Here is a 13,315-nt window from a genome sequence, read left to right on the forward strand (position 1 = left end):
TACTCTCTCATGTAAGTTGGAGAAGTTTCTCCGTGCCCATGGTCGAATCCTTTCCTTTAGTAACTTAAGTTTCTGCATCAACTTGTACATCGGATAATTAGCGATTTTTGTTCCCCAGACATCCTCTAGCATAGTCTTAAACTCTGTCTGATAAACCCAGAAATTGCAAAATCTGAAAGGAGTGGGTTTTTTGGAGAAGTCATTCCAAGTTAGGAGCATTGGTGAGTGATCAGAGACCCCTTGAGACAAAAATTCAGCTATAGCTTATGGGTAGCGAGTTAGCCACAAATTATTAACCAGACATCTATCTATCCTCGACATAACTCTGGCTGTTCCAATGTATTTATTCCACCACGTATAAAAGAATCCCGTAAACTTGATGTCCGACAGCCCCGCGTTCAAAGACATATATTAAAATCAGCCGCTTCATTTGGATGCATTGGTTCTCCACCTAACCTTTCATCTGCAGTCAGTATGTTGTTGAAATCCCCTGTTACACACCATAGCTTCTGTATCGATCTTTGTATGACTATCACCTCTTTCCACAACTCTCTCCTTTCTTGTAGTGAGTTACTCGCATATACCACTATGAGTAGGAAGTCTTCTGCCTCTGGAAGATAGGTAACCCTACAATGTATAAATTGTTCAGAATCTGATAAATGAACCACTTTAACAACATTCGGATCCCAGCAAACCCAAATTCTGCCTGACTGACTCTTGCTATAGTTATTAATATGCTCCCAGGAAGGGCAGCAAATATTTCTTATGAGATCATACTTCAGATACTTAACTTTCGTTTCCAGTAAACCAAAGATACATAGCTTCTTATCTACCCTCACCTTATTGATTTCCTTTGCTTTTAATAAGTCATTAGCTCCCCTCGCATTCCAAATACAAATAGGACCTATCATTTAGAACTTAGGATGTTTGTTTTTTGAACCCTTTGGTCGCCCCCTGCTTTTCTTTCCTTTTCTTTTTTTTTTTTTTTCTTTTCCACTTGATTCCTTCGTTTTCTTTCCTTGATTCTTTGTCTCAATTCCATTCCTTAATATTATTCATATCAGCCAGTGGAATATTGTTCATATCCTTAAAGTAGAGGGTTTCATCCTCTGATGGCTCCTCGACATCTAAGTCCCCATTTCTAGTAGTTTCAAGGAGATTATTATACTCATTATGCTCTAGATCATAGTGCATCAGAGGGTTCGAGTTAGTCTGCATATCATCACTCTGCCTAACCTCCACATACGACACTAATGCAGCAAACATATTGCTCTGGCTCATTTCACTATTACTTTAGCTATCATAATCATGTGCATTCCCTGTGGCTACTTCTGTTACTTCTATTGTTGCTATCACTAGTGCCAACTTTGAGCCCTCAATTCTATCCAAAACCATGTTCGTTTCATTTAATCCCACCTCAGAACCCTCTACAAGAGGGGTTGACTCTTCCGTAGCAACTATTCCCTCTGCATTCTCAGCCACCACTGATGTGTCATCAGTTCTCCTTAGTATCCCTTCACTTTCAACTGCTGTAGAACTCAAACACAAATCTGACATTGAAACCTCATTAGAATTTCCTTCAGTTCTATCCACTCCCTCAGCATTGACTGCTTCAGCTCGCCTAGGTATGACTGATGCATCAGTATGACCTATGTTAACTTCCCCTGGCACATTTATACTGTTTCTATTTTCCTCCACCTCCATATTAGTAGTCACCCCAGCTTCCACCTGAGTATCTGCCCTTTGATTATTGCCTCTCCTGAGGCATCCATCTGTTTTGTGTCCAAACCTCTTACAATGGTCACAGAGTTTTGGAATCCACCCATATTCCACTGAAATTTTCCTTATATCATCACCACCCATATTGATATCAAATGACTCAGGTAGCTCTGAGGCAATTTCTACCAATACACAGACCCTAGCATACAAGAGTCTTTTCCTAGTTACTGTAGCTTCATCCATTCTCAGGGGGTCTCCTATTTGACTGGCTAAAAAGCCCAGCCCTTCCCCAGTCCATAAATCCTTAGGAACATTGTACATATTTACCCAAATTGGTATTGCTTTCACTGTACTCTTTCTCTTCTCAATATCCTGTGTCCACTGGGTAACAATAAAACATTTCCCTGCAATATAAATTGGAGAATTTTCTAGCACTTTCCTCTTATCTTCCTCATTGGAGAACTTAAAGTAGAATAGTTCTGTATCCGCAACCATCTCGTAATCTCCCTTTGTTTTCCATTTTTTCTTCACGACTTCCTTTACTACTGGATATGACAGCCTTTGTTCCAAGAAAAAGCCCACCACATAATCCCTCCACACATTTAAACCTTTCCATCGCAGATCAAATGGTACTTGGGTAACACCGTCTATCATATCAAGTTCGAATCTTTGAAGAGCTGTGTCAGTGGGACTGTCCTTACCTCCCTCAAACAGTGAGCTCCAGCTCGTAGTTGGGTTGATTGGGGGGTTTGGTTGAGTATTTTGCTCTTGGTTGTTTGCCATAGCTGGATTATTACCCTGCTCTCTAGCAGGTTGACTTGCAACATTTGGAGTTTGTAACAGTGGAAAAAGTTGTAAATTGTCCAACTGAGTATTCATCTTGGTTTCAACAAACAATTGCTAGATAAGGTTCAAAATTCTTTCTCTGAACTCACACTGTGTGCAATGGAGGATTTTACCAGAAAAAGAAGGAACCTTGAAAAGGATCGGATAAGAGAGGGAAAACTTGAAATTTTTGCTAAAAAAAGAAGGAACGGTGTGTACACGATCACAAAACCACTTAAGTTATATTACTACCAAAAACCCAAAAAAAGGTCCCCATGGAGAGGGTCCCTTTAATTTCACTACTTGAAAACTAATATTTATATTACTACGCATAGATAGTTAGTTTACTTAACTTTTGACTTTATCAACTATACACGTTATGGGACTGTGTACTTGATGTCTCACAAATAAGATGCCTTAGACTGTTTTAAAAAGTACAAGAGCCTTGTTGAGAATCAACTTGATAGGACAATATAGGCCTTAAGAACTGACCACGGACGTGAGTATCTTTCTGACGAGTTTAAAGAACTCTGTGAAAATAAGGGTATAGCTAGACAGCTAACTATTCCTTATACCCCTCAGCAGAATGGTGTCTCTGAGAGAAGGAATAGAACCCTGTTGGACATGGTTAGGTCTATGATGGCTCAGGCTAACTTGCCCATCTCATTTTGGGGTGATGCATTGTTAACGGCTGTGCACATACTTAACCTAGTTCCTTCAAAATCTGTTGACAAAACACCCTATGAACTATGGACTGGTAGACAACCCGTTTTGAACTACCTTAGACCATGGGGGTGTGCAACCTTTGTCACTTCTCAAAATCGAGAATTTGGGAAGTTGAGTGCTCCTGGAAAGAAGTGTGTCTTTATAAGATACAGTGCGACTTATAAGGGGTATATCTTCCTAGGGGAGGATACTCAAGGGCATGTCACAGATATAGAAGCACGTAACGTCAGATTCTTAGAGGATCAATACCCAATGAGGGGTGAGGTTGATAAAGATCTATGACTTTACGAAGTTGACAACCTTATAACTACTGTTGAACAAGGCGAAGATGAAACTTTCATCAACCCTGATTCCAGTGACAATGGCATTGTTCAACTGATTGGTCAATCCCAACCTTGTAAGAGTGTTAGAGGCCATATCCCCAAATGTCGGTTTGAGATTGAAGGGGAGATAAATATGACCAATGCACTTACAGAAATATCTGATGAACCTAAAACGTTCAAGGAGGCTATTTCTGGGTCCAATACAAGTAAGTGGATGGAATCTATGAAAGAAGAATTAGAGTCGATGAAGAAAAATAAAGTATGGGACTTAGTTGATCTACCTCCAAACAGGAGATCTATTGGGAACAGGTGGGTTCTCAAGATCAAGAAAAATGAGGAAGGGAACATAGACAAATTCAAAGCTAGGCTTGTTGCAAAAGGTTACACCTAAAAAGAAAGAATAGACTATGAGGACACCTTCTCACCAGTAGTGAGATTTTCCTCCATCGTCTCCTCTTGTCAATGGTTGTCCACTTAGATTTAGAGCTTTACCAGATGGATGTCAAAACTGCTTTTCTCAATGGAGAATTGCAAGAGGAAATCTATATGGATCAACCCACTGGTTTTTCAATCAAGGGTCAGGAACACAAAGTGTGTAAACTGAACAGATCTATATATGGTTTAAAACAGGCCTCTAGATAGTGGAATCTGAGATTCTATGAAGATATGTTTCGAGACAAATTCGAAATGGTAAATGAGGACCATTGCGTATATGTCAAGACATCTAAAAATGGTTTTGTGATTCTATCTCTATATGTGGATGACATTTTGTTAGTAGGTAACAACAAGGCATTGATAAATTCCACTAAGGAGTGGTTGTCATTAAACTTTGAAATGAAGGGGATGGGTGAAGCTAGTTATGTCTTAGAAGTTAAAATAACTCGGGATCGGCCCAAACGCTTGTTGTCTTTGTCTCAGGAGACATACATCAAGAAGGTTTTGGAAAGATTCAACATGACTGATTGCAAGAAAATGGATCTCCCAGTAAGTCTAGGAGAGTCTTTGACTTCTGAAATGTCTCCCAAGTATCCTACTGAAACTCAGGCTATGAAAAATGTACCATACTCAAGCGTAGTTGGAAGCTTATATATGCAATGTTGTGTACAAGGCTAGACATCTCTTATGCAGTTGGGTTAGTATCAAGGTTCCAAACAAATCCTGGGGTCACACACTGGAAGGCTGTCAAGAAGATAATGAGGTATCTCAATGGCACCGTGGACTACTCGCTTGTCTACCAAGGGAAAGATCTTAAGCTGATTGGGTACTCCGATGCCGACTGGGCTGGAGACCTTGATGAGAGGAAGTTAACTTCGGGGATATACCTACATAATGAATGGAGGTGCTATATCCCTGGAGCAGACAGAAAAGCAAACTTCCATAGCACTTTCAACTATGGAAGATGAGTATATTGCATGCTGCTCTGCCACACAAGAGGCTGTGTGGCTCAGACGATTCATCAAACACTTGTCAGTGTTCTCAAAAGCTGCTGAACCAATTCACATATGGACTGACAACATGGCTGCACTTGCATATGCTAAAGATCCAAAGTACCATGGAAGAACCAAGCATATAGAGTTAAAGTACCACTACGTATGACAAATGATACTGAAGAAGAAAGTGGTTCTACAACATATATCCACCGGATGGATGGTTCTTGGATCCATTGACCAAACCTATTCTAAAGGAACTCTTCCTTGCACATGTAAAAATGCTTGGGTTAAAGAGGATGTGATTATGCTAATAACACTTTGATGGTTTAATGAATAAACTTGCATTCTTTCCAGATCGATTGATTTCTCATTATATTGTTTATCATCTCATATGTATGTCAGTACGGTTAACTGGTTCACTCACATGAACAGTCACTTCTATTTTAAGTAGTGGGAGTTTAGCTTGACAAGTCACTAAACCTTATGGGAAGGGTGGACCTAGTGCTGAGTCATGCCCCTTCTTATAATTGGATAAGAAGAAACAGGCTTCATAGGGAAGATTCTGTCTAAACCTACAAACTGTTGTTGCCAAGTGGGAGCAAAGTATCATTGGAATTGTCATTAGGGATGACAACACTTGCATGGTATGAGTGGACATACAAATATCTATTGTTGAGTAAACAAATTAGATACTCTTGCCATGACATGTTTTCACACAACATGTGTATAGTTGACCACCTGAGAGCAAGAAAATAAATATCCCTAAAAATTCTTGCTATGTGAGCTCAATTGATAGGTTTTTTGTTTAAGACATACCGAATGGTACCCTCCTTGAACTTTTGACCTTGTCAAGAAAATAAGAAGACTATTCGAAACTTTGGTTTGCTCCCCATAAGCTCTTACTAAAAGGCTGACTAGATGCATACTGGGAAGTTGGTAGAACTCTGACGACAATGACTTGCGTACAAAGGGTAAAAGAACTAAAGGTTTATCACACAATCACTGGGATTCTACCTGGCCAGGACAATTGATGATAATTGTGAATCATGTGATACATTTTTGACTTTATGGTGTGGACTCATAGGGATGAGTGCTATTTGTCAAAGTGATGAAACAAACAGATCTTGGGGTATACACACACTATCCGGATATTAGGTTTCCGGATTCGTTTTCTTTAAGATCCCTTTCATGATAGATCACTGTGTCGTGCTTTTCATTGCGACTTGCTACTTCACAGATATCATGATACGTGTGCTAGGGTCACACGAACCATTTGCCATGTGAGACACACGAATGGCTGAGCATTCTACTTAAATGCTTCTCTTAGAAACCTTCTTCGCCGTTATGGGCGAGTGGGAGATGTTGGAAATAAGGTTGGGTCAGACCTTACATGGATAAACGCCCACTAAAGATAAGGATAAACGACCGGGATAAGGATAACCACCAGGTATTGGGATGAGTGTAAGACTCTATCCTAGCCGATATTAGATGAGTATAGGACTCTATCCTTAGCCGATTTTGGATAAGTATGGGACTTTATCCTAGCCGAATTTGGGGAGGTGGGAGAGCTCTATAAATAGACACCCCCCCCCCCCCTCATATATTGATCACCCCAAAAACGAGCAAATCTCTCTCTCCCTTTAATGGTGGCCTCCAACGTTTTCTAAAGAAGAAGCTAATTTTTCGTGGAGATTCCATAGGTTGTAACCTCCATTGCTAGCCATTGTTAGTTCTTGGTTCTTGGTTCATGAACAAAGGTTGCTTCCCGTTCGTGGTTGGAACTTCACTCTAGCAAAGTTGAGAAGAAGAAGATCTTGAGTGTGCTAAGAACATCATCTTCTCCGGTGGATCAAAGTTTGGACTTCAAATTGAAAGATGTGACCAAGGTACGATCTTTTGTTTCCGCTGTGCTACTTTATGCATGTGATATATCGTAATTGTACATATCGTAAGAATCATGCATGAGATATCGGTAAAAACCCTACAAATAAGGCACAATGCCTAAGTCGCATAGACCCGAGACTTGTAGGAAAACTGAACCAGATCTTGGGAGACGGGCTTCCAAGAAATGCATGACTGCAAAGCAATATAGGAGAGCTTCGAAGCGTATTGTCTTGAAATCTGATAGGATAAAGACAGAGCCACCATTACCTGAATATACACCAAAGAGCCCCAGTCCTATTAAGGATAGGAATGAGGCTCGACCACTTAAATCTCTCCTACATCGGTTATGGGACGATGCTAAGAAACTAAATCCATATGATGTGTCATCAAGGTTTATTTTCCCACCTCACAGGGAAAAAGAGGAAGTGGCTAGTATTTTTCAAATAGCTCTGATACCAATGTAGGGTTTTTACCGACATCTCATGCATAATTCCTACAATATGTACAATTACACTATATCACATGCATAAAGTAACGCAACGGAAACAGAAGATCGTACCTTGGTCACAGCTTTTTATTCGATGTTCCAAGCTTTGATCTATTGGAGAAGATGATGTTCTTGGTCGAATCAAGATCTTCTTCTTCTCAACTTAGCTAGAGCCAAGTTCCAACCACGAACGGGATGTAACCTTTGTTCACGAACCAAGAACCAAGAACTAACAATGGCTAACAATGGAGGTTACCACCTATGGAATCTCTACAAAAACTAGCTTCTTCTTTAGAAAACGTTGGAGTCCATCATTAAAGGGAGAGAGAGATTTGCTCATTTTTGGGATGATCATATATGAGGGGGAGGGGGGGGGGGTCTATTTATAGAGCTCTCCCACCTCCTCAAATTCGGCTAGGATAGAGTCCCATACTTATCCAAAATCGACTAAGGATAGAATCCTATACTCATCTAATATCGGCTAGGATAGAGTCCTACACTCATCCCTACTTGGTGGTTATCCTTATTCTGGTGGTTTATCCTTATCTTTGGTGGGTGTGTATCCATGTGAGGTCTAACCCGGCCTTATTTCCAACATTCGGTATGCAGTGTTGTCATCTCATTCTAAACCAGAAGATTTCAGAAGATCGGCCAGGCCATGTACTTCCTCTAATGTACAGAAATGGTGGAGTTCTAAGTAGAGGTGGTCATACGGAGGCCTCAGTTGATTTAGTTAGTCTAGCAAGATTACCACCGATATCTGCTCTTTCAGCTATCATTGATGCCAAAGATGGTTCAATTGCCCGCTTGCCATTTCTAAGAAAAATGGCCTTGGAATACAGTTTGCTAATTGTCTCCATCACTGATCTCATCAGGTACGTTTGCAATATGAATCATATGTGTTACATACAAATGCACTTTGGAAGAATTGTCTTTCTTTGATCCTGGTTAAATTAGTATTTTCTTTATGTTATAGAAAAAGTGATGCTATTTGCCTTTTGGTCAACTATACACCCGGGTCAAAGTTTTTTTTATTGTAGCTTGTTCACTATATCGTGAGTACAAAAAGCTTTGGCGAATATGAGCATATTTGTTTCAGGCCTATGCCCTTACTAGTTTGTTTTTACTCCTTGAGTATCACTATGCTTATTTACTCTTATTGAAAATCTCATAATTAAGTAATTCTCATTACCACTAGCTTATTTCAATATTTGCAGGTACAGAAGAAAAAGGGAGAAGCTGGTTGTGAGGGAGTGATAGTCCCCTTTAGGAATATCAGGCATGTGCTCAGCAAGATGGAAACACCAAACCGACCTATGACGTACCGCACCGACCTACGTAACCAGGTCGCCTCTACAAACTAAGAGATCGCATCTAGAACAGCTCGCATCAGCACACGCCTCGAGCTATAATGAAACTCATCTTACCTTCTAGAAGCAATCATGAGTGGAGATGCATGCGCACAAATCCCTGCTGCCAGCTACTGACACCGGCCGCAAGCTAGGAACCCATGCTACTAATCCCCATCATCACAGTAGACTTACAAGCACAGTTCTCACACGCCTCCCTAATCTCCACCCTACATTTGTTCAGTACTTTACACGTGGCGGACGAAGATCCACTCTCACCATCTATAAATACCTCACATATGAACTACGCCAGACCTGATTCTTCTCTCTCCCCAGAATCGAGAGCAAGATACGTAGGTAGTTCGCTCCCAGGACGAACTCGGTCTTTACTATAATTAATCCATTTTCCCCCTCTCCTTGTATGTAAAGAAAAACCCAAATATGCCCTTTACATTGGCGCCGTCTGTGGTCTCGATTACTTGAGACACCAAACCACTTTCACCTAAATCAGTAACCAAAAACCAACAATATCAAGCCCACGAAGCATGGCAAGCCTCAAAGCTCAAGTCCAAAGCCTCACAAACCAACTGGGTCTAACAAATGAGAGCATTTCCTTGCTCAGGCAGGAAAACGCTGCTCTGCGCGCGCAAATAGACGCACAAGCACAACCAGTTGGTAACGTTGCTAAGAATGGCATCAACGAAGTTAATCAGCAGATCAACGAACTATCACAACGAATCGGCCAGAGCGCAGTACGAAAAGACGCAACATAGATCGTTCAGAAAATGCTTAAAACGTACCGCTCCTCCCCTTTCACTGCCGATGTACTTGGTAAACCCTCTCCCCAAGATTTCGTTCAACCATGTTTTTCGATGTATGATGGCAGCACGTGCCCTGGTCAGCACGTGGCGCGCTATATCCAAAGTTTAGCACTATACAGTGCACCTGAGTTCGATCATCTCCATTGTCGATTGTTCCCCGCTAGTCTCAAGGATGGACCACTCGATTGGTTCTTCTCACTAGAAGCCGACTCGATCAAGACCTTCGAACATCTCACTGATCTCTTTGCTAGCCAGGACGTCCACAATAGACGGAAAAAAGCAGATCTTGATTCACTGTTCCAGCTATCATTTGGTGAAGACGAAACCATTCGCCAGTTTCTAGGACGATTCAAAGCCAAACTGCTGGGCATGGAAAGCGGCCTTAAGGAGTCTTTTGCCACATTGACATTCTCCAACACTTGTCGGGTTCGTAACACAGATCTCTCCAGATCACTGATGAAAGAACGCCCTAAAACGTTGTCAGAATTATATGCTCGGGTCGACAAATACATCAAGCTACAAGAGGCTTTGAAACAAGCAACAGAATAGACAATAACAGAGAGTTCGCTGTCTTGACACGCTCTCCCAGTTACATATTGGACAAGATCAAGCGAGCTTCATATATCCGATCTGAGGTACAACAACCAGCAGACCGACCTGACAGGCCCTACTGCGCATTCCACAAAGCGAAATGTCATGAGACCGACACTTGCTGGGGGCTAAAACACTACCTCCAAGATCTCATCGAAGCTGGGCAAATCAAATAGTACACCAGCATAGCCGACGGCGACTTACGTCATAAGCTCATGGCTCGCCGAGTTCGCAGCAAATCGCTACCTCGCCGTGTATGCCAACACGACCAAGCTCGCTCCCGCAGCAAAGGACGTCCCATAGACCGTTCTCGCCATGAGCGACGTTAGCACTCCTTGGATCGCGACAACGCCAGAACCGTCCATATGATCACTTTCCCAGATGATTCTGTCACTTCTTCCAGAGAGAAACGAAGGCGTGTTGGCGCTCTTCAAGAAGTCTATCATTTTTCTTCACAAGCAGCACACGTTCTGAGAAATTCAGGTCACAATTCAGGGGATATCACATTCACAGAAGCCGACCTCAACAAGGTCTGCCTCCCTCACAGTGATGCGCTAGTCGTTCATGTCAAGATTAGCGACTGGACCATTCAGCGCGTCCTAATAGACCCTGGCAGCTCGTGAGACATTTTTGTTCTACCACACAATTCAAGAGATGAATCTCCCCAAATCAATCTTCATAGACCCGATCGCCTAATTGTACGGATTCAACGGCTCCAGGGCCGACCCAATAGGAGACATCATACTTCCTGTTTTAGTGGGTTCCCAGGAGGATAAAGACAGCTTCAATACGCGTTTCAGCGTACTAGACACCAAGTCGTCCTACAACGCCATTCTAGGACGACATTGGATTCATCAAATGCAGGCAGTACCATCGACATTACATCAAGTAATCCGCTTTCCAGGCCCCAGGGGCATGATGGAACTTCGCAGCAACCAGCTTGAAGCCTATCATTGTATTCAAATCCTATTAGCGAAAATGATCACTGAGCCTCCCATCAGCACCAGAGACGAACCCACCAGCTACACCATGGCCAAAGATTTGGTAGCTGAAGTCAGAACCAACAAACCAAACCAGAACGCTGGGGGCTCCAGCAAGAAGATCTTGTCATCAGTCTAGACCCCGAAGCCCACTAAAGTAGCGTTTAATCCAACAATCCGATTCCCCGTGGTCGCCTCGCCATATCGGTTGCCTCGCTCTCGTAGACCGGACGCAAATCACCCCACCAGATCCTAGATAACCAGTGCAGCCTCAGACACTCACTCCAACCTCTATTATCATGACCACAGCAGTCTCCCCCGACCCTGTTGTCGTCACCATAGAAGTCGCTCCAGCACCAACAGCCACTCCCATTACTCATTAGACCAACAAAGCGTCTACAGAGTGCAGTCCCCCAGTGGACGCCGGGTATAAATCCTAGAGTTGCATGCCATAAGTTAAATGTCAACCCTAACGCTCGACCAGTTCGACAGCGACCCAGGAGACTATCACTGCATTTTTAAAAAGCAATCAACGATGAGGTTGAAAAACTCAAGCAAGTCGGTTTCATCCACAAGGTCGACTACCCAGAATGGATCGCTAACATTGTGGCAGTTCCAAAAAAGAATGGCACAGTTCGCCTTTGTGTTGACTTCACCAATGTCAACCAAGAAACGCCTAAAGATAGCTTTCCACTACCTTAGATCGACTGCCTTGTGAACCAGACATGCGGCCATGAGCTCCTCTCCTTCATGGATGCATACAGTGGGTACAACCAAATACCACTGTCCGAAGAAGATCAGGAGAAAATATCCTTCATCATGGAGCAAGGAATTTATTGCTATAACGTCCTCCTGTTCGGCCTCAAGAACACTGGAGCGACGTACCAACGACATGTTCTAGGACATGTTAGGAGACACCATGGAAGTTTATATCGATGACATGGTCGTCAAGAGCAAGAAAGCAGGTGACCACCTTACTCACCTTGAGCAAGCGTTCTCCAGGCTACGCCGAACGCAAATGAAGTTGAATCCAGAGAAATGCCTCTTTGGAACGTCCTCCAGAAAATTTATGGGCTATCAGGTCTCACAGCGAGGGATCGAGGCCAACCCATACCAAATCCGGGTGTTCTTGGAGATGCCCGACCCGTAGACAAAAAAGCAGATACAGAAGTTGTCGGCATGGTCGCCGCGCTCAACCGATTCATATCCAGAGCATCCGACAAGTGCCTCCCATTCCTACAACTTCTTAAGAAGGGTGAATAGTTATCCTGGAACGACCAATGCCATCAGGCATTCTCCACACTCAAAGAGTATCTCACTACACCTTCGGTCCTAGCTAAACCAACAGACGGAGAAACGCTGGGGATCTATCTCGCAATATTAGACTTTGCCATCAGTTCGGTTATCTTCAAAGAAGATAACAACTCCGAGAAACCTATCTACTTCACGAGCAAGACACTAACTCCAGCCGAAAAGAACTACTCTTACATCGAAAGAGCAAGGAAGTTTAGACCTTATTTCCAAGCGCACCCAATCAAAGTGCTCACCGACCTCCCGTTGAAGAAAATGCTCTATAAAGAGAACAAGACAACTAGCATGGCAGTATGGGCTGAAGAACTCGGCGAACACCACATCGAGTTTGTCCCATGCACCTCGCAGAAAGGGCAGGTCGTCGCCGATTTCCTAACCGACTTCTCTGTCAATGACCTACATTGGGACCCTAAAGCTGATATCTTACCCTCAAAGAAAAGCGACAAGACAGTATGGTCTCTCTTTGTGGATGGCTCCAGCAACCCTAGAGGGAGTGGAATAGGAGTCGTCTTAGTATCGCCAGATAGAGCAATGGTGGAGAAATCAGTTCGCATCGACTTCGCGACCTCCAACAACGAGGTGGAGTACGAGGCATTAATCATGGGACTCCGAATGGCATTACAACTCGGTCTATAGGATTTGCAGGTCTTTAGTGACTCGCAACTGGTCGTTCGCCAGATTGCCAAAGAGTACACTACCCACAAAGGTAACCTCTCTAAATACCTTCAAGTTGTTAATCAGCTACTTCCTTCCTTCAAGAAAGCAACAATACACCATTTTTTGCGTGACGAGAACCGTCACGCAGACAGTTTAGCGTACTTAGCCACTCAGACACCGAACTGTGCCCCTAGACAACTACTCATTGAGGT

General features: G+C 42.8%; 1 protein-coding gene across 1 annotated transcript in view; it reads left to right on the forward strand.

Annotated features, from left to right (window-relative positions):
- Positions 1-13,315, forward strand: part of LOC147497652 (monofunctional riboflavin biosynthesis protein RIBA 3, chloroplastic-like) — a 116,941-nt gene that overhangs the window by 76,771 nt on the left and 26,855 nt on the right. Inside the window, 4 exon segments of the mRNA XM_086562956.1 lie at positions 1,437-1,508; positions 8,004-8,038; positions 8,040-8,269; positions 8,612-8,636. Coding sequence (XP_086419082.1) covers positions 1,437-1,508; positions 8,004-8,038; positions 8,040-8,269; positions 8,612-8,636 — 362 coding nt within the window.

Source organism: Coptis chinensis, chromosome 5, assembly GCF_015680905.1.
Source record: "Coptis chinensis isolate HL-2020 chromosome 5, ASM1568090v1, whole genome shotgun sequence".
NCBI classification, from domain to species: Eukaryota; Viridiplantae; Streptophyta; class Magnoliopsida; order Ranunculales; family Ranunculaceae; genus Coptis; species Coptis chinensis.